The following is a 25,006-nucleotide window of genomic DNA, read 5'->3' as shown; positions in this document are numbered from 1 at the left end:
ATTTCCGTAATTAAATTATAATTTTAAATTATTAAATTTTATTTGTTAATTATGTTAATGTTAGACAGAATATTAGATGGTTTTTATAAAAATTTAAATAATCTTTTAATATAATAAATAATAGATAAACCATTTATATATGAGATCAAAACTAAGAAAACAGTATTGAGCCCAAAATAAAATGCTAAATCTACATATGGAAACACTTGTCCTTTTTCCTGCTCAAAGGAGCAAATATTGATAGGCCCATTTAAAAAATAAATTCTTTTTGGGCTGTTAAATGTTGTCTGATTTCTATTAGCAAACCAGTTCCTCCCCTCAAAAGGCCCAAAGCTCAATCTTAACTCGAGGAAATTACATGGTTTTATTTTTAAGAAAATCATATAAAATACTGTTTTTCTTAAAAAAAAATTATTTATATTTATATTTATATTTATTTTTACTTTGACTTTAGTTTTATCATTTTTTTCAGTTTTTCTATTCTTCTCTCTTCTTTCTTTTTCTATCTTTTAACTCTTTTTTTTCATTTTGATTTTTAAATTTTTATTTCTTTCTTCTTTTTTTTAGGCATTCTTATTTTCTTGTATTGCAGTTTTTTTAGTAATGAATATATGTTGTGGAAATCGGATTAGTTTTCACCGACAAATAAGCTATTAAATAAACAATAAAAGAAAACACCAGAACTTTAACGAGTTTGGGCAAGTACTACCAAAATAATATTTCTTAATTCAATAAAATTACAAAGAAATATTAATAAGAAGAAAAAGAAATGAAATACAATTTAGTCCATAGAAATATAAGGCCCGTTTTTTTTACACTTGGAAAAGGAGAGAAGGCATTCCTTTTCTTAGCTTTTCAATGTGGGATAAAGGAGCCAAAAATAACAAATCTCCATCTTGGCGACTTCCTAAGCCCAATCAAACATTCTATTTTTTTCTCTCATCACAAATTTAGCAATGCCTTCAAATGCGTTTGAAGCGCCCATCTTCAAATTTTCAAAACATTTATCAAGTTCAAACAATGTTGGAACTTGACACCAGTTACTACTTTCATAATCATATCTGCAGGATTTTCAGCAGTTGGGATCTTCTGAAGAAGTATCTCACATTCTTCAAGAATTTCTCTCACGTAGTGATAATAAACATCGGTATGTTTTGTCCTTCAATGATAGACTTGGTTTTTAGCTAAACAGATAGCACCCTGACTATCACAATGCACTTTGACGTGCTTCTAATCAATTCTGAAGTCTTTACCAACCCCTGAAGCCAAATTGCCTCCTTTACAGCTTCTGTAACTGCCATATACTTTGCCTCTGTTGTAGACAAAGCAACCGTTGACTGCAAAGTAGACTTTCAACTAATTGGTACTTTTGCAAGTGTAAATACATAACCAGGAGTTGACCGACTTTTTTCCAAATCACCTGCGTAGTCAGAATCACAATATCCAACTACACTCAGACCAAACTTCTCATCATGCTCAAACATTAGTCTAATATCCACAATATTCTGAATATACCTTAGGATCCATTTCACAGCTTGCCAATGTCTTTTTTCAAGATCATGCATATACCTACTCACAACTCCAACTGCTTGTGAAATGTCAGGCCTTGTGCACACCATAGCATACATCAAGCTACGAATTACATTTGCATATGGAACCTTCAACATATATTCTCAATCTTCATCATTCTTTGAAGATTGAGAAGCACTGAATTTAAAATGAGGAGCAAGTGGGTACTGACAGGCTTTGTCGTTTCATCAATTCCAAACCACTTCAGTACCTTTCTGAGATATTTCTTTTGAGTTAAACAAAGTCTCCCCGATTTTCTGTCTTTGCTTATCTCCATACCAAGAATCTTTCTAGCTTCACCTAAATCCTTCATTTCAAGCTCTTGATTTAATTGAGCCTTTAACTGTTCAATTTCTCCTCTACTCTTTAATGCAATAAGTATATCATCAACATAAAGGAGAAGATAGATAAAGGATCTATCCTGTAGCCTTTTCAAGCATACACAATGATCATATTTGCTTCTTGTGTATCTTTGCCTCATCATAAACTTATCAAATCATTTGTACCACTGCCTCGGTGACTGTTTCAAACCATACAACGGTCTATTCAATTTGCACACCAAAATTTCTTTTTCGGCAACCTTAAATTCTTCACGCTGATCCATATAGATTTTATCTTCCAGATTACCATGTAAGAATGCAGTTTTTACATCCATTTGAAATAGTTTCAAATTCAATTGTGCTACCAAGGCTAACAATATTCTAATGGAGGAATGCTTCACCACTAGAGAAAAAACTTCATTGTAGTCAATTCCTTCCTTTTGAGCATAGCTCTTAGCTACCAATCTTGCCTTGTAGCGAACATCATTCTTGTTAGAAAATCCATCCTTCTTTGCGAATACCCATTTGCAATCAATTGCCTTCTTTCCTTTAGACAGACTAGCTAGCTTCCACGTCTGGTTTTTCTCAAAGGATTGCATTTCTTCCTCCATAGCCATTTTTTACTTATTTGCCTCAGAGCTCTGTACAACTTCAATATATGTGGCCGGAACATCAATATTTGAAGATACAAAGATTACAAAATCTTTAAAATGAGCAGGTTTTCTAGTATTCCTTTTTGGCTTACTCAATGCAATTGACTCATATTAACGTGGAGGTTCTTGTGCTGGAACCTCTACTTCATCACCTCATTCATCTTCTAACTCCCCTTCTTCTAGAGGAGTAGATTTATCAGACTAATCTACTGTTGGTTCAGTATTTCTACTACCATCAAACTGCACCTGTTTGGGAGAATGCTCCACCTGCTGTGAAGCTCCATTTGTCTCCTGCTCTTCTACCTTTTTCACTATAGTAGATTCTTCAAAGGTAACATCTCTGCTGAAGATTATCTTCTTTAAATCTGGGCACCAAAGGCGATATCCTTTTACACCTGATGATATCCCCATGAAAATTGCTTTTCTTGCCCTCATATCTAACTTTAATTCCTTAACATGATAATATGCAGTGGAACCAAAAACATGTAAGAAATCATAATCTGTAGCAGGTTTTCCATACCATATCTCTAAAGGTGTTTTACCATTGATAGCAGTTGATGGCAAACGATTAATGAGATGACACGCGTATGTTACAACCTCAGCCTAGAACTGTCTGCCCAACCCTGCATTGGACAACATACACCGAACTTTCTCCAGTAGAGCCCAGTTCATCTTTTCTACTACCTCATTCTGTTGTGATGTATTTCTGATAGTGAAGTGTCTCACAATACCTTCATCTTTGCAGACTTTCGTAAAAGGATCACTTGTATACTCTCCTTCATTATCTGTTCGGAGACGTTTGATCTTTCTGCCCGTTTGAGTTTCTACCAACTTTTACCAAGTGAGAAAAACTCCTAACAATTCATCCTTTGTCTTCACCCACACTCTCCGGGAAAAATCATCAACGAAGGAAACATAATAATGTTTGCCTCCCATTGAAGCTGTCTTGGAGGGTCTCCATACATCTGAGTGAACATAATCCAAAATACTCTTAATATCATGAATTGCAGTACCAAACTTCACTCTTGTTTGTTTCCCCTTGACACAATGTTTACAGAAATTCAATTTGCAGACTTTCACTCCCTGCAATAATCCTTGATTTACCAGAAATTTCAAGAATTTTTCGTCTACATGTCCTAAACGCATATGCCACAAACTGGTGCTTCTAGTTCCTGATTATAACTAGAAACTACTATTGTTGTACCAATAACTGGATTACCAAGATAGTAATACAAGTTATTGCTTTGCTGAGCACCTTTCATGACAATAAGTGCCCGAGAGATAACTTTTAAAATTTCATTTTTAATGGCAATAGTGAAGCCTTTTCTTGCCAGAACTCCCAAAGAAATAAGGTTTCTTGTCAAACTCGGCACATATCTGACATCAGTCATAATTCTAATTGATCCATTATGATTCTTCAATCAAACTGAACCAATTCCAGCAGTTTTGCACGTGTTGTCATTTGTTGTGTAGACAACTCCACCCTCTGTTTTTTTGAAATCAGAAAACCACTCCCGGTTGGGACATATATGGTGGCTACAACCTGAATCAAGAATCCAAGCTTCCAAATTACTGGTTGATGGCATCATTACTAATGAAAGATCAGAATCACATTCAGCTACATTTGAATCTGTAACAGCTTTCCCTTTGGCCTTTTTATTTTAGCTTCGGACAGTTTTTCTCCCAGTGCCTCTTTTTCCGGAAAAAGGCACATTGGTCTTTGCCAACTTTGGACTTCAATCTTCCCTTTACTTCTTTTCTCCGAACAGCCTCTCACTATCAAAGCTTTCGTTGCACCACTGGAGCTACCTTTTTTTTTATCTTTTCTTCGTAATTCATAACAGTATAAAACAACATAAACCTCACTGAGAGACACTTCAGTCTTCCCATAGAGTAAAGGAGTCTCAAGGAATTCAAATTCTTCTGGAAGAGATCGCAACAATATTAAGACCAAATCTTCATCTTCAAATGTCACATCTAAATTCATCAAGTCAGCAACAAGCTGGTTGAAGTTTGTTATGTGATCATTCATTGTGGTACCAGGAACATATGTGAATCTAAACAATCTTTTTTTTCATATGGAGTTTATTTTGACTACTCTTTTTCAGAAATTTTTCCTCCAATACTTTCCACAATTTACTAGCAGAAGTTTCTTTACATAATGCATATATCTGCTCTTTGGATAAGCACGATCGAATTGTACCACATGTCAATCGATTAATTATTTTCCACTCATTCTCCACACAGTCTGATTTCTCATCTTCAATCGCAATATCTAGACCTTATTGGAATAAGGCATCTAGAACTTCACCTTGCCACGTACTAAAATAACCAGTACCATCAAATATTTCCACCACAATTCTGGAATTCGCCACTGCATTTCTCACTGAAATTGACGAATTTGGTGCTACTATTGTGGTTGGTGTAGAGGTACTTTCACCATCAGCCATTTTTGCTTTGATCTATATTTAATAGCTTTCAAATACAATGCGGAATGACCTAGATTCTTTTCTGATATGGAAGATCAATTTAAATTGCAACCACTCAACAATCTGGCTCTGATACCAATTGTTGTGGAAATCGGGTTAGTTTTCACCGACAAATAAGCTATTAAATAAACAATAAGAAAAGAAACACCGGAACTTTAATAAAGTTTGATAAAAATTACGCTTACTTCCTCGGGCACTGCCAAAATAATATTTCTTAATTCAATAGAATTACAAAGAAATACTAATAAGAAGAGAAAGAAGAGAAATACAATTTAGCCCATAGAAATTTAAGGCCCATTGTTTTTCTTTGACACTTGGAAAAGGAGAGAAGGCTCACTATTTATAGTCTTGGGACTACTTCTTCCTTTTCTTAGCTTTTCAATGTGGTATAAAGGAGCCAAAAATAACAATATATATATAGAATTTTGTAACTCATTTTATTTAAGGCATGGTTTTAATTTGTTCTTTTACTTTGAAAAAATAGTTCATAAATCAGTAACCAAGAGTTTGAAAAAGAAGCAAAAGTATTTGTAAATCTTTTATTTATTAATGGTAGAAAAAAAATATATTGTATCATTTTGATTTATTGTTGATTGTATTTTTAGAATTTTGGGTTTTAGTAATTTGATAGGAGGTGTAGTGATTTACTTTCTAGTGTTGAAAAATTTAGAAAAATAGATGATTGTAACTGATATTTAAATATGTATCTAAGGTGTTTGATGAATCTCATCAATAATACCTTTTTTATTTTTGGTGATGATTTTAATGTGTACGATGCTAATTGATTTGATATTATATTCAAAATATTCAAGTTGTTATAAGCCAATAAGTCTAATCACATTACGAGAATTTTAACTGTGTTGCATGTAGCAAGGATCAGAATATTCTTTGCTTTAACTACAACTTATGTAAGGGTGGACTCCTTGACAACTTCAAGAGTGATGGGAAGAAGGTTGTTTTTGTGAACATCATATATTCTTGATCGTCCTCATCATTGTCTACTCTGTTGGATGTTGTGCTTTCAGGAATAACAGAAGAGATAATGCTTACTTTGCTGGATAGAAGCATAACCCTTGAGAGACAGAGATTAGTATACTAAAGCATGAACTGGTATTTTAATGTATGTTGTAAGATTGGTAGTGTTTGGCAGTCATCTCTTTATTTGTTGTATTGTCTATTATTATGTTAGCTATATGCTAGTTTAGGTACTTTTATACCAAAAGAGACATGTAAAATAGATATTAAAATTATGAAATACATACCGAAAAAATAATTTTATATGCTAATTTTATATACTAATTATATATTAAATATATACCAAATATATATTAAAATATGTAAAATTGATACTAAAAATATCAAAAAAGATATCAAAAAATATTTTTAAATACTAATTTTTGATACTAGTTATATATAGTAACTATTATTGAATAGTTACCAAATAAATATCAAGCATATATTAAACATATATCAAACAATTCAATCCCACAAAATTTATGAAAACATATACTAATTTGCTAATAACAATATACTATTTTATAGAAAAAACATATCCAATATATACTACCATATTTTAAAATCAAATTTTAGCTTACAGTATTTTTGAAAAAAAAAATTTAAAAGTAAAAATGATATTTTAAATATTTTTAGAATATTCCTAAAAATATACCATTTAACTTTGCCAACTATCAGAAAAATAAGAATCTTCTTATTTATTTAATTATTTTTTGGAAAATTCAATAATTTAGATATTTTTGAGATTGTTGTTACAGCCTAGGTAACATATCTTTTAAAATACTTTGATTACATAGAGCCAATTGAATTCAATTTTACAATATATAATTTTGACATATTTTATACTGAACAGACAGACTAATGCATGCTTTTCTAATGAACTAAGTTGAGAAACTCATAGATGATGATCACATATAGGTTTAATTGTAACAAAATTATGTAATTTACATTTGTTATCGAATTTAGTATGTAATTTCTAAATTTTCAATTTTAATATTATATTTTAATATTAATTTTAGTTTTCGATGAAATTATCAATCAGATCTATTGACGTGGTTTGAACTCTAGTGACAACAACAAAAAGAAAAGGATGGAGTCAGCACTTTCATTACTAAAATATTGATGTTTAAGCACATAATATTAATGAAATTTCAAAATCAAAATAGAAAAAAATTAATTTTATATGTTTATACAATAATATTTTAGTAATGAGATGAGTCAATAATTCTAATATAAACTCAACTTCTTTTATTGTTGCTGGAGTTCATGTTAGTAGATTTAATGGAAAATTTTACTAAAGAGTAAATTTGAAATCAATGTTAAAGTATAGTATTAAAATTAAAAAAATTAAAAACTATGTACTTGATTTAAGAATAAATATAAAATTAAAAATGTTTTTGCAAGTAAGCCTCATGAATAAATGAAAGGTGGGGTGTAAGGAGTCCCATTTCCCACCAGCCAGACCAAATTGATTAGGCATATTCTTTGGTAGTCCCCGTTGCTAGCTAGGAAAGTGAAGCTCTTTATGTCCAAATCATTAGATGAACAAGATAACTTGTGGAATTTCATGCTAAAGAATTTGGGATGCAATTTCTAATAATAATAATAATAATAATAATAATAATAATAATAATAATAAAGGTAAATCTATACGGATCAATTTGATCCGGATCAGAAGGGATATTTTGTTGAATCATATATAATAGTGCTAACATATTGGCTGTTTTTAATGATATTTGAGTTTAGAATTAGAGTTTTGTTGTAGAATTTGAAATTTGAAAATAAGAAATAGTCTCTCTTAGTTAATGCTACTGTTAGGAGGCTTTGAATCACTCAAACTCTCTCATTCACTCACCATCACAATTCTCTCTCTCTCTTCTCCTCATGCTTTAATTTTTTCTTTTTCTCTATATTTTTTTCTCTTGAATTTTCTCTTTCTTATCCACTCTCTCTTCCTCTCTATTATTGGGTTTTTCTGTTCTTCAATATATATGATTTTTTTCTGATTCTTTTTTGTGTCTATATTTTTCTTATTTATTTGTGAAATGACAATTAGCTTATTGAGTCATTTGAATATTCGACGAAATCATTTTCTATTTTCATCTTCTTCAGAATCAACAGTCTGTGTATCTTTTCTGCACAACCAGTACTTCTATATTCTTCTCTTCCTTCGTTGTATATTACATCTAGGTTATTATGGCTTCCAAACCTCCCATCAAACTGTTATTTTCATTAAGTCCAAATATTCCCTCCATTAATTGGTTTCTCTGTCGATTATTATACATATCATCTATTGAAGAAGAAATTTTTGTTGTTAAAACTAGAAGAGAAACTAAAATTAGTTTACAAATCTTGGTTTTGTTTACCAAACCTAAAAACCTTTCAACTTATTCTAGTTTTAAAGAAACTCAGAAATTAAATTGCATTAACTATCTAGCTATTGAAATTAAATTTCTTTAATTTTCAATGATTTTTTTATTAAACTTAGATTAATATAAAAAAAAGATAGAGATTTTGGTACCGCTAGCTGGATATTATAGTGAAAAAAGAGAGGAAGATTTTGACAAGATTTTTGGTGGCAACCTGTATACCTTTTATGGCGGTTTCTTTTATTCTGTTCTAGCGTCTAAAATTATTAAGAATGTTGGTGATTTTGCTTTTTATTTTTCAAACCGATTCGGATCAAACTAATATGTTTAGCAACACTCTAATAATAATAATAATAATAATAATAATAATAATAATAATAATAATAGTAATAATTGAGAGGATATGGTATGATTCCAGTAATGAGCAGACATTTTTATGAGATGAAAGAGGTCCATCCAATTCGATGTCATGTGAATATTAATTTTCTTGAAAGTATTGCGGTAAAAGAAATAAAGTATTGATTTCAACTTTACTTTATCAATAAATAGGCTTATAATATCTAATTAGTTACTATTAACTTCTAAATATTAAGTATATATGTATCTTTTACATCTCATAATAGATAAATCTAATAAATAACTAATATCTTATATTAATCTTTTTTTAAAATAAGCTTTATCATTTCCTCCTTTTTAGTCGAAATAAGTAAATTTTTGAGTTTGATTTCTGTTTGCATAAATTAAGAAGGGTAAATTTGAATTGATAAATAAATTCACTCTTTTTTTGTTTTAATTCATAGGAAGTCTAATGAGCTTTGAGTTATACAACATAGGGTAACTATTCTCTTACACTTGCCATAAAGGTAAATCTCATCTAGTATAAAGATGAGAGCTTGAACTCAATACCGCTACCTTTCAAAAGCAATTGTTCTTGTCACTTGACATAGGGTTCAAGTGTATTCGCTCTCCTTTTACTGATTATATAGTAAGTTTTGATATTAAATCTTTGAAATTTATTTCTTCACCGGGACCGTGCATAGTTGGACAAATCAATTTCATTGCTTAGAAAAAGAAGGGACAAAGGGTCATTCTGACCCATCAAAACTTTTATTAAATCCAAATCAAAAATTTAGCAATATACGCCATCATATAGCGTGTAATTGATGAAGTAAAAAATTAAAATCGTTTCTTCTTCTTATTCTTCTTTTGTCCTTTTTTTTAAAGATTTTAAACAGTAAAATTTTAACCTTCATCACCATCATTAGTAGTGTTTTATATCATCAATAATCATTTCTTTTTCTCTATTTTTGTTAAAAATAAATTAAAATTAGAAAAATAAATCTGCTACTTTGAATCTTGAATGTACGCCTGTGAGCATCAAGAAGGTGCTATGGAAGAGTGAGTTCGTGACAATATTACAAATTGGATGTCAGATGTTGAGATTTTTAATGATGACATTGCTATAAAGACTAATACTGGTGGTGGTAATGAAGTCATATTCGATGACGGTAATGGAGTTGTGTTCGTGATAGATTAGCCTATACAAATTTGGATCATCTTTTAATATTACATTTTTAATTTAATTAATTAATTTAAAAGAGAAGTTGAGAAGCAAGCACCTAAACTAGTGCAAATTTTGAGTTTAAGTCGGCCTAAAAACGAAAGTTCAGAATTTTATTTGCTGAAAAAGTTACAATTCGGCCCATTTAAAATAGTGACAGGTTAAGGGGCCAAAACGAAAGTTAGTCCGAAAAAGAAGTGCATCATGCAAGTATTGATTTCATGCACAAGGGCAAAAGCAGGGCATCTCATTTGCATATCTGTGGTTAGGGCAAAAGCTGAAAGAAGGTAAGGCACGGGTGTTGTCACCTTTTGCTTTCTCTTTTCACCATTGGAAAAGCTTTTGATATAATATAAAAATATAGAGAATGTGTACGTTTTGAGCACTGAAAGACCCAATAAGAGCAGAGCATCAGCATCCTGGAAGAATCAAATTCTATCGCATGGAAGAATAAAACGCACCCCAACAAAGATTGATTTCATTTGCTTCTCCATTTCCCTATACATTTGCCTTTTCCTTTTATAATATATACATAATATTCTTTTTCATATGTATTATTTCCAAGGACCAACCTTGTTTCTTCTACCCTTTTCTCTATATTATAAATCACCATTTCTCTTCTCACAATAGAGAAAGTTAGATACTCCAGGCAAAGAAGCAAATTCTCACAGGAGTATATTAGAGTTTCCTTTTATGCTCCCAAAATTCGACTATTAGAATTTATAGTAAAATATACAAATTCAATTTTTTTATCTTTCGACTGGTTATTGTTTTTTTTTTTAATATTTTGTTCATCATTCAACAATCTATATTTTATTTTCATTTGTGGGAATATAATTTTTTTGTTTTACTATTTTGAATAAATAACGAGTAATCTATTTATTATTTTTATTTGTAAAAGGTAGGAAGATTTTACATTTGGGTTTTTTAATTTATTTTTAATAATATTAATGAGAATTTATTTATATATATATAAATATATAAGATGATGTACAGTCCATAGTTCATTCGAGTTTAATCAATCATTTAAAAGAAACAAATCTTTCAAATGAAATAAACATGATCAGTATGATTTTCACTATTTTAGCTCTCGAAGAGATGAGTTGGGCCACTGTCCATTGGTATTGGTGGCTTCTGCCTAAATCAAACTCCATCGTACAAACTTAGCAAAGGTTGGTCAAGATTTGGGTGGGAAGTGAAGTGTCAACTGTGTAGATGTTGACATATTATCCATATTCTGTTTTTGGTCAAATAAAAGCATGCTCTTCTGTCTGTGGCTTTATCACAAAACTATATAATCCAACACTTTCTCTGAAGAAATGCAATTAATAAGATTTAAGGTGGGACTTAGAAAATATATCAAGCTTAAATAAAATTAATTATATTTCTTTTACAACGAAATAGCTCCTAATTTTAATTGTCTCCTCTTTAATATATATATATATATATATATATATATATATATATATATATATAATTGGTAGGGTAGTATGTGAATATGTTAGTTAAAAAGACGAAAATATTTTTTAAAAATAAAAAATAAATTATGATATTTAAAAAATAAAATTTCGAACTGGGAATCTCAACTACATTTAAAGTGTATTACTTTTTTATTTTTTGAAAATATATCATTTTTTATCAATTGTTTGCTCATTTGATGCTATTGTATGTTCACTTATTTTATACATTTTTTTTTCTTTTCTTTTTTCAATTCTGGCTTTCTGTTTGTCCTGGATTCCTAATTTCCATTTCCTCACTTGATAAAAAGATTGACTACTGATAGTAATTAACTTGAGAGACTGAGTGTTTCAGAAGAAGATCTAAAAAGGAAATGATAGAGATTTGTTGTCTTCTTAGAATTAAAGCCCTTTTCTCTAACAATAATGTTCTCTAATTCCCCTCAAATAAAAAGATATTTAATAGAATAATTATTCCCCCATATCTCTTATCATAAAAATGATAAATTTCCACAAATATCAGTAGATGGTGAAAATATCATTATGAAGAAACCTCCTTAATATGTTACCATAAATTTTAGGAGTTTATACACCCAAATATCATTATTGGCTCTAGCAATCTCTTCAGTACATCAACAATTATTTATATTTAAGTTGATACCCTCAGAAGTAGAAGGCTTGTTTGGAAGTGGTGATTGTCTCTTCTTAGGTTAGTTTTATTGTGTTAGTTCATGCATGCAGGTGATTCTGTAGCAAAACTTTTTATATGAAATTAATTAAATATCTTTTATATCTTTTCCAAAAATTAAAGAAGTAAAGGGGCTGACAAGTAAGCTGCCATGCATATGGTTTGATTGAAAGATGTGGGGTGGAGTGGAAGGGGCAAAGGAAAGGAAAAGCACAAGTAAAGTAGGAATTTGATAAATTAGAAGTGGAGTTGCAAAGATTACTGCAAGTGCATGGAAGTTGGGATCAGAATAATTCCCCTCAAACTGCATTAATTCCAGAGGACAGGGAATCATGGATTTTCTTTTTTATCTCATGATGTCTAGTGGGGTGGCATTATTGGAGGGAAGGAGTACTAATGCCACTAATTATTCCCCATTACAAACCTTTTCTTAAATTTACAAATCATTCTTTTGTTAATTCTTTATGAGCAATTCTTTACCAGCAAATATGATGGAGTTGAAATAGCTCAGTGAAAAATTTAAGATAAGAGATTAAAAGAAAAATAGATAACATGTTTTGGATTTAATTTTATTGAAATATTAATTTATGTGTTTAGCGTTATCATATTATTTTATTAGTAGAATTATTATAAATAAAATGTTTATTAATATATCTTTTATGTACTAAACTAATTATATATGAAGTGTTTATATATGTGTGAAATTGAGTTTTGGTCTTTTGCTTTATTATAAATTTAAGTTGTATATGGTTTAAATAATTATTTTTTAAATATTTTGAATTAAAAAACTCAATTTACTTTATTATTAGTGAATCTAATACAACAAATCAAGCAATACAAAAGCAAATATCATTTGAATTTTTTTAATATTTATTTACTATTTAATATTTTATGTTAATTTCTTTCCTCTTTATTAATTTTTATTTGAAAAGTAAAAACTTTATTTTTATTTAATTATAATTATACAGCTATTAGAAGTATTATATTATAAAATTTAAAAAAATTTAAAAAATTACTAAAACAAAAATATTGAACCTTTTTCACATTCTTTCGTTAACATTATGGAGAATTTATTTCAATATCTATTATTAAATATATTTAAATAATACATTTAAATTATTTTAGAAAATAAAAGTAAATATTAAAATAAAATAAATTATTTTTTATAAATAATAATTTTTAATAAAGATATAATTAGATAAAACAAATATAAAAAGCTCAGTATTATAATAGATTACTAAACCAAAGCAAAGAAGAAAAATTAGATATTTTATAATTTTATATATATTTATTTGAAGTATAATTATTTATTAAATTTTAAAAAATATATAATAACAAATGAGTTCATATTATGTAGTAAATAAATAACTATATATATAATAGTTAATTATATTTAATACATATAATATTATAAATTAATATTTCAAATATTCTTTATATTATACTTTTTTATAATAATAATTTATGCGTGTGACAAGTAATAGTTAAAATATTCATTATATATATTAATTATGTTTAAAATTAAATGGCATTTAATTTTTGTTAACGCCCTAAGCACTCCATATAAGAGAAACATTAAGAAGTGGTAGTTAATAATCTTTTAGCTAAACATCTTTTCTTTTGCAATATTTTCCTTAATTTGTGTTGCTAATCTCCTCTTTACCTGTTTTTGTACATCTTTCATTTTACATGTGTGTAAACTCTTAACTTGAAAGGTGATTCTTTAAATATAATTTTTTTTATTTTAAAATATTTACAATTAAATACATATAGCAAGTCAGCAACGGATTACAAGTTATCTATATCAACTTATTACAAAACAGTATGCAACTTGTTAAAATTTAATGATCAATTGTTTAAATTTTTCAAAGTTACAACTTAGTGTGTAAAATTAAAATTTATTGATTTATAAACAAATAAAACTCTATTACATTTTTATAGTGAAAGAAAATATTTACATAAAAGAGGGTCAAGTTTTTATATAAACAATAAAAATTATAAAAATAAATAAAAATATATAATTAAAAACTATACATGTCACAAGGAGATGTATTAGTAATTAACATTATAATTAAAATTATCATCTTCAATAATGGTCGATTTTGTTTTAGATGTTTACAGTGACAGGTTGAAAAAGATAAAATATTGCTCAAAATTGGATAGAAATTTCTTTAAAAGAATTGATGCAAATATAGTGAGAACAATATATTTATAATGGTAGTAAGAATTGTGTACTAATATATTAAAAATAAATACTTTTTAAAGATTTTTTTGATATTTTATTCTTTTTAATTTACTAAGTGGATAATATGTAGTTTAATATTACAAATCTGTGATTGCTATTGATCTACTATATATATTCAATTATAAGTATTTACTAGATTCACACACTAAATTATAACTTTTAAAACTATAAATATTTAATTATCAAATTTCAATAAGTTCACGTACCAATTTTATAATTATCTAGCTTCTTTTATATAAACTATCGGTTTCGTTCATTTAAATATTAATAATTTTTGATTTCACACATTAAATTATAATTTTTAAAAATCTAAACAGTTAATTATTAAATCTTAATAAATTTAGACACGGTTTCTATAGTTATTCCATCAAAATATCACCATCATTCAGGACGCCGCAGCGCAGTTCCTTGTGTTTGAGAACATGGCCAGAAGAAGCCAACCCGACAACCTCTTTTGATGTCTTACTTTTTGGTTATAACTAAGTACAGGGATGCCTTCTTAATCATTGCAATTTTACTTTTGGGTTTGTCATTAGAGAATTGCTAAAATAAATTATAGCAATAATGAATTTGTAAACTTGGTTTAAGGTTCTCTTATAATTGAAAGAAACACATGGTTTAGGGTAAATTAAATTTGTGGTCCTCGAGAGAATTAATAAAGATCCTCTGCATGTCGCAAAATTAATTTATTGATAACCTAAAGTACTTTCAAGAAGAAATATGACTTATTATTTTAAATGAATTTAGCTTTCATAATAATAATATCCAGTTTATTAATTTAATTCTTTTATTAATTAATTATTGTCAAGTCTGGGATTAGATTGACTGATAAATAAAAGTTCAGGTATGAATTTGATAATATCTTTTTTGTTTTTCCTAATAAACAACACAGCACTTAAATTAAATTAAGATTAAATGAACGTATATTATTCCTAAGATTTGCAAAAAGGAAAAGAGACAAAGGAGTGGGTTACTTTGCTCTCACGTAAGACTTCACTGCCTTCCCTCGGACAGAAGTCATGTCGATAATTGCAAGTCATGCAGAAATTATTAACTAACAAACAATTGGATCATCTGCACTTCATTTCTGCTTATCCACTGCACCTTTCAGTCAAGATCTATGCTTTCTTTTTCTAATCCCTCAATTCCCCATTTCTATCTGCATGCTTATTCTTTCCTTTTCGCCAATGCTTCACACGTTTATTGTATGATATAATGTCTTAATAGGATTATTTCTTAACTAAGAGATCATTTTATAAAAATATTGAGATAATTACAAAATTGATGTATAAACTTAATAATATTTTTAATAATTAAATTTTTAAATTTTTAAAAATTATAATTTTTATATGTAAAATTAGAAATTATTAATATTTAGATATATGAAATTGATCACTTATACAAAAAAAGCTGGATAATTATAAATTGTATATCACTTTACTAAAATTTGACAATTAAGTATTTAAAATTTTTAAAATTATAATTTATTGTGTGAATCTAGTAAATATTTATAATTTAGTGTATATAATATGTTAATAGCAATTACGAGCTTGAGACTTAAAGACACATATTATCATATTAATATATTAAAAAATAAACTAACAAGAATTTTTAAAAAATATATACTTTTAATAGAGTAATATATTGCCCTCATTTGAACAAATACTTTGTCGTCTTCGACTCATCACTACAAATATCTAAAACAAAATTATAATATTGAATTATAATATATATGTATGATACTTATTTATATATTTTTATTTATCTTTAGAATTTTTATTTTTAAAAAAAATATCCTTCTAAATGTAGATATTATTTTTCACTATGAAAATATAATAGGATTTAATTTGTCTACATTATATCTTTTTTTATATAATGACTGATTTTATATACTTAAATATTAATAATTTTTAATTTTTATATTAAGTTGTAATTTTTAAAAATTTAAATATTTAATTATTAAATTTCAATAATTTCATACACCATTTTATAATTTTCTTTAAAAAAATTGATGTGGATAATCTGTAACTTGCTATAAATACTTATTTATAAATATTAATTAAGTTCGTACACCAAATTATAATTTTTAAAAATTTAAATACTTAATTATCAAATTTTAATAAGTTCACATACTAATTTTATAATTATATCAGAATATTATATGTCACGTCAAATAGATTAGAATTGGAATAAATAAAGATAAAATATTTAATCTTTTCCTGGTCTTTTGATTTAAAACAAAATTAAACTCTTTTAGATTTTGAAATGTATGTTTTTGGATAGATAAAGTAGTATTTTTATTAAAAAAAGGTTTAGCAAAAGATAGTTTATGAAATTTTTTAACATTAATCTATTAATTAAAAAAATCTCAACCTATCCTACCAAAAGAAAAAATCTAAACCTAATTTTTAAAACTCAACAATAGTTTGAAGCAGATTAGGTATCCACTTATAAGATGATGAGAATTTAACAAAATTATAATAAAAAGTTGCTATTTGTTGGACAATACAATATGATTATATTCAGAGTATATAATAGTGAGTTTCTGAATTTATTTTAACAGATAAATAGTTATTCTAATTTTTATGGGCATATGTCTCTTTTTCTTCTTTTGTAATTTCCTATTTTGTTTAATTTCAGTAGACCTCTCTTCATATTGCTAGTTAGCTAGAGGTACAATTTCGTGCTCATATAGTTTACTAATTAATGCAATTGATAGTCAGTAACTAAAATTAATAGCCGATAGTTAATAGCCAATAGCTGATAAATTAAATTTTATAGGGATTATTTAATTTAGATATTTTATGCAACTGGTAATTATTTTTCATCTAATAGCTCTATCAAATTCGTTTAATAGATCAAAACTTTATTATTGTTACTTATATTAAATAACCATTAAAAGTATACTTTATTTTTAGATATATTTTATTTTATAATATTATTTTTAATAATATAAATTAATAAAAATAGTTTATAAAATTTAAAAATATTATTAATTAATTTTATTTACTCAATTATATTCATTTAAAAATAAGAGTTAAAACTTGAATTTCACTAATAAATTTTTTTAATTTCAAATATTATAATTATTTAATTATTATATATAATTTTAAAATAATAATTATTTATTATAAATTATAAAATTAATTATATAAAATTAATTTAAAATAAATTATTAAAATAATTCTTGATATAACTAATATTATTTAAATAAATAAAAAAATTAAATCAGCTAACAAAAGTTCCATCACACAAACACCTACTTTGTTAAAAATAAAGCAGGGCAAATTGATAGAGTTGCTTTTACATACCTAGAAAGTATGGAAATTCAAATTAAAGGAGAAAGAAATAGCTACTCAAATGAACATGCAATTTCGGGCAAGAAGAAATGGGAAATTGGGAAAGAAGGAAAAATGGAAACTAGAAAATAAATGAGAAGTCATTTTTACTTTTTGATAAAAATGTAAAACATGACGGGGAAAGGACATATCAAATAACACATAGTTATTATACCGAGATATAAAGTATATAATTGTTAAATAATATAATAATAAAAATTAATATATTTTAAATCAAAAGAGTTTAATTAATTTTTAATAATATCATTATATGTATTTACAGTTATTTTTATACAAAATTATTATATTTATAAAAATATAGACTATTTAGATTAAAAAATTTAATTTTTAATCTAATTGTTCTTTTTTAAAAAAAAAAATTTAAAAAGTTAAATCTCTATTCAGTTTGATTTTTAAAATTTTCAAAATTATCTTGTCTTATTTTAGGATTATTATAATTATGCTTTAAACGTGTTTTAATTGCTCATAATGCCTAAATGTAATAGTAATAAAATATTTTATTATTTATTCAAAGATATTAATACTTTTTAGAGAAATATTTTTTAGAGTTTATAATGAAGCGAAAGCGAATAACTATATAAATAGCTAGGGTGAGCAAAATTAAACCAATCGAAATTAGAAAGTTAAACTGAACTGATTAATTCGGTTATATTAATTTTAAAATTTAATTTAATTAAATTAAATAATATTTTGATTGGCTTGATTTTTACTAAATTTTTTGTAATTATAATTAAACTGATAAAAATTTAAGTATTATATTTTTATTTGTTTAGAAAATTAATATATTTAATTATAAAGATATATTTATTTATAGATATGAATATATTATTTATCATTATTGATGTTGAATATATATTATATATATATATATATATATATATATATTTAAATATAAATATAGTTTATGTCACAGAAAAACAAAAATAAAAGATCCTAAACTGATTTATAAACCAAATCAAACTGGATTATTTCAATTCAATGTGATTACATTTTATATTTCGTTTGAATTCGATTTAGAAAAGCACAAAATTCAATTATTCAATTTTTGATCATAACAGAATCAAATCAAGCAAACAACAGTTGCTCACCCTCTCCATCTACCACAGAAATAGCAGACCATCAAAAGGACATAGATAACACATAGCAGTATAGCACCACAGGAAAGAAAGAAAGAAAGAGAAGAGAAAGAATAAATATATATACATATATATAATATATATATAATATACAAATATTTTGTCAATTTCTTTTTGACAGAAATATTTTGTCAATTGGGTATTCATGATCTTGAGTAGTAAGTAGTGACCTCTCAAATCAACAAAAAATTAAAAAAAATCCATAAATGGTTCTTGATTCTCTTGTTTTAAGCAGTCTCCATTCTTGGTCTGCAACAAGTAACTTGTAAAACAAAAGGAAAAAAAATAAAAGGACAGAGAGAGAGAGAGAGAGAGAGAGAGAGAGAGAGAGAGAGAGTTTCAGTCCAGATCATCAACTAGTACTACAGCGTTCACTCTTCTTGCCCATATCCATTATTCACGTCTCTCTCTCAATTTCTGCACTATACTCTCTCCACCACCACTATCACCTGACACAACCGTATCAGTCTTCTGATTCTCTTTACTTTCTTTCTCTCTGTGTTAAAAATAAAATATAAAAAGAAAGAAAAAGAACCCAAATGCTAAACAACACATTCACACAGAGAAAAGCAAAGTAAAAACAATGGTGGACTGAAAAAGTGAGACCCAACTTAACAAAGAGGAGAAAAGAAAAAAGTTAAAAGAAAATAAAATAAAAAGGGAAAGATAACACATTTATTTGCCTTTGTTTTTATTTTTCTTTTCCCTTTTTCTTTCTCTCCCAAGAGAGAGAAAAAGAAAAAAAGATTGTGTTTTTATGTGCTAAACTCTTGTGTTGGCTATAGAAAGTGACTTAAAAAGAAGAGAGTAAGAGACAGCTAACAGAGAAACAGAGACAGAGAGAGATACATATAACATAAATTTGTTTCTTTTGGGCTTCCCAAAGAAGAAGAGTCTAACAATAACTTAATAATTCTTTTGTTTCTTTGTTCATTTCACAATTTGATGGTTTTTTTTCTTTTCTTTTTTGCTTTACAAAACATGTTCTTTAGTAGAGTCTATCATTAGGTAGCTATGGCTTTCAAGCTCTTTCTTGTTTCTTTCATAGTCTTTCTCTCTTTGGCAAAACTTTCTGCTTCATACGAGCCTCGAAACCATGAAGGTATATGGCCTCCCCAACTCAAGCCCAAAAGCTTCAGTGTTATTTGAATATTTATTTCTAACAATGCAAGTTCTGATTTTTATTTATTTATTTATTGTGGGTTTTGCAGTGGAGGCTTTGATAACTATACGAGAAGCATTAAATGATCCACATGGTGTTTTAAACAACTGGGATGAGGACTCTGTAGACCCTTGCAGTTGGGCTATGATCACTTGCTCACCTGATAATCTTGTTATTGGCTTGTGAGTTTTTATTTTTCTTTGAATTTATTTCTAGTTCTTGGTTTCTTTCAAAGCCATAGTTTTTGGTCTTTGATAGAGAAGAACTTCAGAATATATGTAATGTGCATTTTTTTTGGTTATTCAGGGGTGCTCCAAGCCAATCTCTCTCTGGAACTCTGTCTGGGACCATTGGAAACCTCACTAATCTTCGTCAAGTGTAAGAACTTTTATCTTGGAATAAATTTTTTTTGTGTCTTTATTTTCTGTTCGGTTGCTTAGATAAAGTTAAGTGAAGGAAAGTAAGTTTTTCGTTTGTTTTGATTTTCATTATAATAGTTTCTTTGTCTCAAAATCTAAACTCAAGTGGAGTATCAAGATGCAGAACACTTTTCCTTGCAACCATACAGAGACTAATAATATATCTGTGTTTACATATGTAGCTAAGATGATAATTCCCATGATTTATAATTAGTGTTGGATAATAAGTGTTCATGTTTTAATGTTATGATTTGTATGTGAAGGTTGCTGCAGAATAATAACATCACAGGTGAAATCCCACCGGAACTTGGTACACTTCCAAAACTTCAGACCTTGGATCTCTCCAACAACAGGTTCTCCGGTTTGGTACCAGATTCTCTTGGCCAGCTAAATAGCCTGCAATACTTGTAAGTACTTCTTTTTCCATGTTTAGCCTTCATAATCTATTTGGTTGCCAAGAAAGTGGAGCAGCATGACAATTGAAAGAAAACAATTGCCTGTCTTATGTTGTTATCGGTCCTTGTTTGCTTTCAGAAAATGGAAAGCTAAAGGAAAATAATACTAGTGTTGGTCGTTATAGGCTATTTTCGTTCTCATAGTTTTTTATTTTCAAAAATGCCAACTTCATGGTTTGCTACTTTATTTTATAATTTTCATGAGAATTCCTTTGCAATTAAATTTATTTATTTTTATTATTATCATTGTTATTTTATTTTCTAATGTGGTTGATTTTTGTCCTCTAATGGGAGTAGGAGGCTGAACAATAATAGCTTGTCTGGGCCATTTCCTGCCGCTTTAGCCAAAATCCCACAGCTTGCTTTCTTGTGAGTATTGTTTTTTTTTTCCTTCTGTCAGTTTTTGTTTTGTTTTTTCACGTATGGGTATCTTGAAACTCGTAAAAATTATCCTTCTGATTTACTGAAGGTTTATATCTCATTTCTGATATATGGGTTTTCAATATTTGATTACGCTGGTGTTTCAGAGACTTGTCTTATAACAATCTGAGTGGACCAGTGCCCAAGTTCCCTGCAAGAACATTTAAGTATGTTTCCTCTGTAGCAATCCACTTTCAACTTTACCTAATTGTTTACTGTTACATCAGCTTTTGTTTTGCTTTGATTGATGCAGTGTCGTGGGCAATCCATTGATTTGTGGAAGTGGTGCCAATGAGGGTTGCTTTGGATCAGCCAGTAATGGTCCTCTTTCCTTTTCTCTGAATGCATCATCTGGTAAACTAGCTATACCACTTTCTTTTCTCTGGTTGACCTATCAATTTCTGTTGAATAACTTTCTACTTAATCTTAGTTTAGGCAAACACAAGACCAAAAAATTAGCAATTGCACTTGGGGTTAGCCTCAGCTTTGTCTTCCTCTTGCTCTTAGCACTTGCACTACTTTGGCTGAGGAAGAAGCAGAGAAGCCAAATGATAGCCAACATTAATGGTCAGTAATAACACAACAACATCATGTCACTAAATATCAGGCAAGATAGCATGGCCTTTCAATGACCTCAATTATGTTCTTGAATTTTGATACAGACAAACAAGACGAAAAGCTACTTGGCCTAGGTAATCTCAGGAATTTCACCTTCAGACAGCTCCAACTTGCCACAGACAACTTCAGCTCAAAGAATATTCTTGGTGCTGGAGGCTTTGGCAATGTGTACAAGGGGAAGCTAGGAGATGGGACAATGGTAGCAGTGAAGCGGCTGAAGGATGTGACTGGAAATTCTGGGAATTCACAATTTAGGACAGAACTGGAAATGATCAGCCTTGCTGTTCACCGGAATTTGCTCAGATTGATAGGATATTGTGCCACTCCTAATGAGAGGCTTTTGGTCTATCCATACATGTCCAATGGTAGTGTGGCCTCCAGGCTTAGAGGTTGGTTCTTGCTTTACCTTTATCGCTATAATGATACAACAACTTCTCACATAAAAAGTACTTGTGTTTCTGTTGAACTGTTGCTCTATCTCCATTTAATGGTTATTGAACTATGTATGGTGTCTCTGAGAACCAGTCTGTATGTAGTTCCAACTTCCAGACCTTGTAGGTTCAAGCATGTCACATTAGTTAGTTTCTGTTCCTTCTTTGCGCTTCAATCTTAATTCTTTTTCTATTCCTGTGTTATGGACTAAAAAGTTGGTGCTTGAACTCCTTTAAAGATTCTCTACAGAAATGGCTATGTTAGAGCACTTCAGATTTGATATTCACATGTTTTCCTGAAATTGCTGATTTTATTAGCAGAACAAATGTTCTCACATTACTTTTAGGAGATTCGCAGGGAAATATTTTGCTGCCACCACCCACTTCGTGGGTCAAAAGCTTGCAAATAAGTGAATTCAAAGTGTAATTTTTTGTAAGCTATGTTGGCAATTGTTGAGATCCTGTCCATGCCTATTTATTGAAAATGGTTTCGATGAACATTAGACTTTGGTATATTTTCAAATTTCAGTCAGAGGTTCACATCTGCCTCAAATTTATTTCTAAAGATCATTTTCAAACATTTTGTTAAGGTTACAAAATTGAGTTCTTCTCTGTTGATACTTGTCTTTATCCTCGTTACATTTTAATGAATCTTCTATACTATGTAATGACCGCAACAGGAAAACCACCATTAGATTGGAACACGAGGAAGAGGATAGCAATTGGAGCTGCAAGGGGTCTTCTATACCTGCACGAACAATGTGATCCTAAGATAATCCATAGAGATGTGAAGGCTGCTAATGTGCTCCTTGATGACTTTTGTGAGGCTGTAGTTGGTGATTTTGGACTTGCAAAGCAACTTGACCCTGCTGCTTCTCATGTCACCACTGCTGTCCGTGGCACTGTTGGGCACATTGCGCCGGAATACCTCTCCACTGGACAATCTTCTGAGAAAACTGATGTTTTTGGATTTGGCATTCTCTTGATCGAGCTCATAACTGGAATGAGAGCTCTTGAGTTTGGAAAAACTGTTAATCAAAAAGGAGCAATGCTCGAGTGGGTAAGTCTAATCAACAACACCTTGCTAGCTCTATCAGTAGACAAGACAATTTGTTTTGGTTATGTTTGTTGATATTATGTTATCATGATGCTGTGACCCAAGAGATTGGAGTTATGCTTACATGCGATAGTAATTTGTCCAAATTTCTTAACATACGCATGCCACAGGTGAAAAAGATACAACAAGAAAAGAAAGTGGAAGAGTTGGTGGACAAAGAGCTAGATGGCATGTACGATCGGATTGAGGTAGGAGAGATGCTGCAAGTAGCTCTTTTGTGCACTCAATACCTCCCAGCCCATCGTCCCAAAATGTCGGAAGTGGTCCGGATGCTTGAAGGCGATGGCCTCGCTGAGAAATGGGCAAAATCACACAATCATATCAATCCTGTCATGATCCTCTCTTACAAGAACAACACCAATAAAAGCACTATTCGACCTACCAGTACCACCACTACTGCGACTAAACAGGATGAAAATAGCAATGACCGATCGAGCAACAACACGTTCGGCCTCGGAATGGATGATGATGATGATGAACATTCTTTGGATTCCTATGCCATGGAACTCTCTGGTCCAAGATAAATTTAAAAGAAAACTAAAAGAAAAAAAGAAAAGAAAGCAAAGCAGTTTTATAGAGGAATGTCATTCTTTTCCTGTCCCCCTTGTTATTTCTTTGCAAATGCAAAGATTTAAACTTCGTTCAAGAAAGTATATATAGGTTATTTAGTTTGTTTGTAAGTTTCTCTTCTATCCTTTTGGAAAGTGTAATGTAAATACTAAAATACTAAAGAACCCATCTTCATTTCCTTGCCAACTAGAGAAGTTAAAAAGAATATAAATGGGAATCTCCCAATGTTTTGTTTGTGGAAGAGAGTGGGCAGAGAATATCATAAGCTACAGTGCCCTCCAAGCGTGAGGCAGTGTCCTACATATTATTGGCTATTTTGAAGTGGAGGGAGAGTGAAGGTCCTGAAGGAGACAGTGTCCTACCGCATGTCTTACAGGAGGTATTGTCAATTTGTCAAAGCAAAAGAGCTGTTAAGGGTCGTTCTCTGAGGATACTTTGCAGGGTCACGCGGTTCTTTGGTTTGGTGCTTTGTTGTTTATCTTTTATGACCAGTTTGTACTTGGTGCCAACTGATTTAGAGCACAAGACACAACCCAAGCTGACAGATTTCCTGCTTGACAAAGGATGTTTTTGACCATACGTAAGAAATGTCAAACTGAAGGCACGTATCCTTACTGATCATTAGATTCATGTGAGATAATAATCATGTGTCAATTGTAAAAGAAAAAAGAGACCTGAGAGGTAGAAAAGACCAAAGACTGGAAAGTGATGGATCACTCTTAAGACAATTGGGACTAAAAGTTTTAGTTAGGCCAAGTCCCAAACAAAGCCATAAGATTATATCAGATAAAATAAAAAAGTTCTACGAAACTTAAGCCTATGAAGAACTTGGTTAAATTGGGTAATATTGAGTTTTATTATTTTTGAACCATTTGGTAATGGGTTTTTCATTTTCAATAAGTATATTACATTAACACCGTCAGAATAATCTCTGTTCTTTTCCATCATCTCTTT

At 29.1% G+C, this 25,006-nt stretch overlaps 1 protein-coding gene across 2 annotated transcripts; it reads left to right on the top strand.

Moving 5' to 3' along the window:
• The first annotated feature begins 18,965 nt into the window (after positions 1-18,965).
• Positions 18,966-24,293, top strand: LOC8258877 (probable LRR receptor-like serine/threonine-protein kinase At4g30520). Of its 2 annotated transcripts, XM_015728267.3 has the most exons (11): positions 18,974-19,962; positions 20,072-20,204; positions 20,329-20,400; positions 20,705-20,848; positions 21,194-21,265; positions 21,424-21,483; positions 21,570-21,670; positions 21,752-21,883; positions 21,979-22,323; positions 23,046-23,425; positions 23,593-24,293. In XM_015728267.3, exons 1-11 carry the CDS (start codon positions 19,875-19,877, stop codon positions 24,004-24,006), a joined length of 1,941 nt encoding a protein of 646 aa, XP_015583753.3. In that variant the 5' UTR covers positions 18,974-19,874; the 3' UTR covers positions 24,007-24,293. The 2 variants fall into 2 exon arrangements, with proteins under 2 accessions (XP_048228188.1, XP_015583753.3); XM_048372231.1 differs by having other exon boundaries at positions 18,966-19,962; positions 21,570-21,883.
• Positions 24,294-25,006: the final 713 nt, after the last annotated feature.

The sequence above is a fragment of the Ricinus communis genome, chromosome 3, assembly GCF_019578655.1.
Source record: "Ricinus communis isolate WT05 ecotype wild-type chromosome 3, ASM1957865v1, whole genome shotgun sequence".
Lineage (NCBI taxonomy): Eukaryota > Viridiplantae > Streptophyta > Magnoliopsida > Malpighiales > Euphorbiaceae > Ricinus > Ricinus communis.
This window is presented reverse-complemented; position numbering and strand designations above follow the sequence as displayed.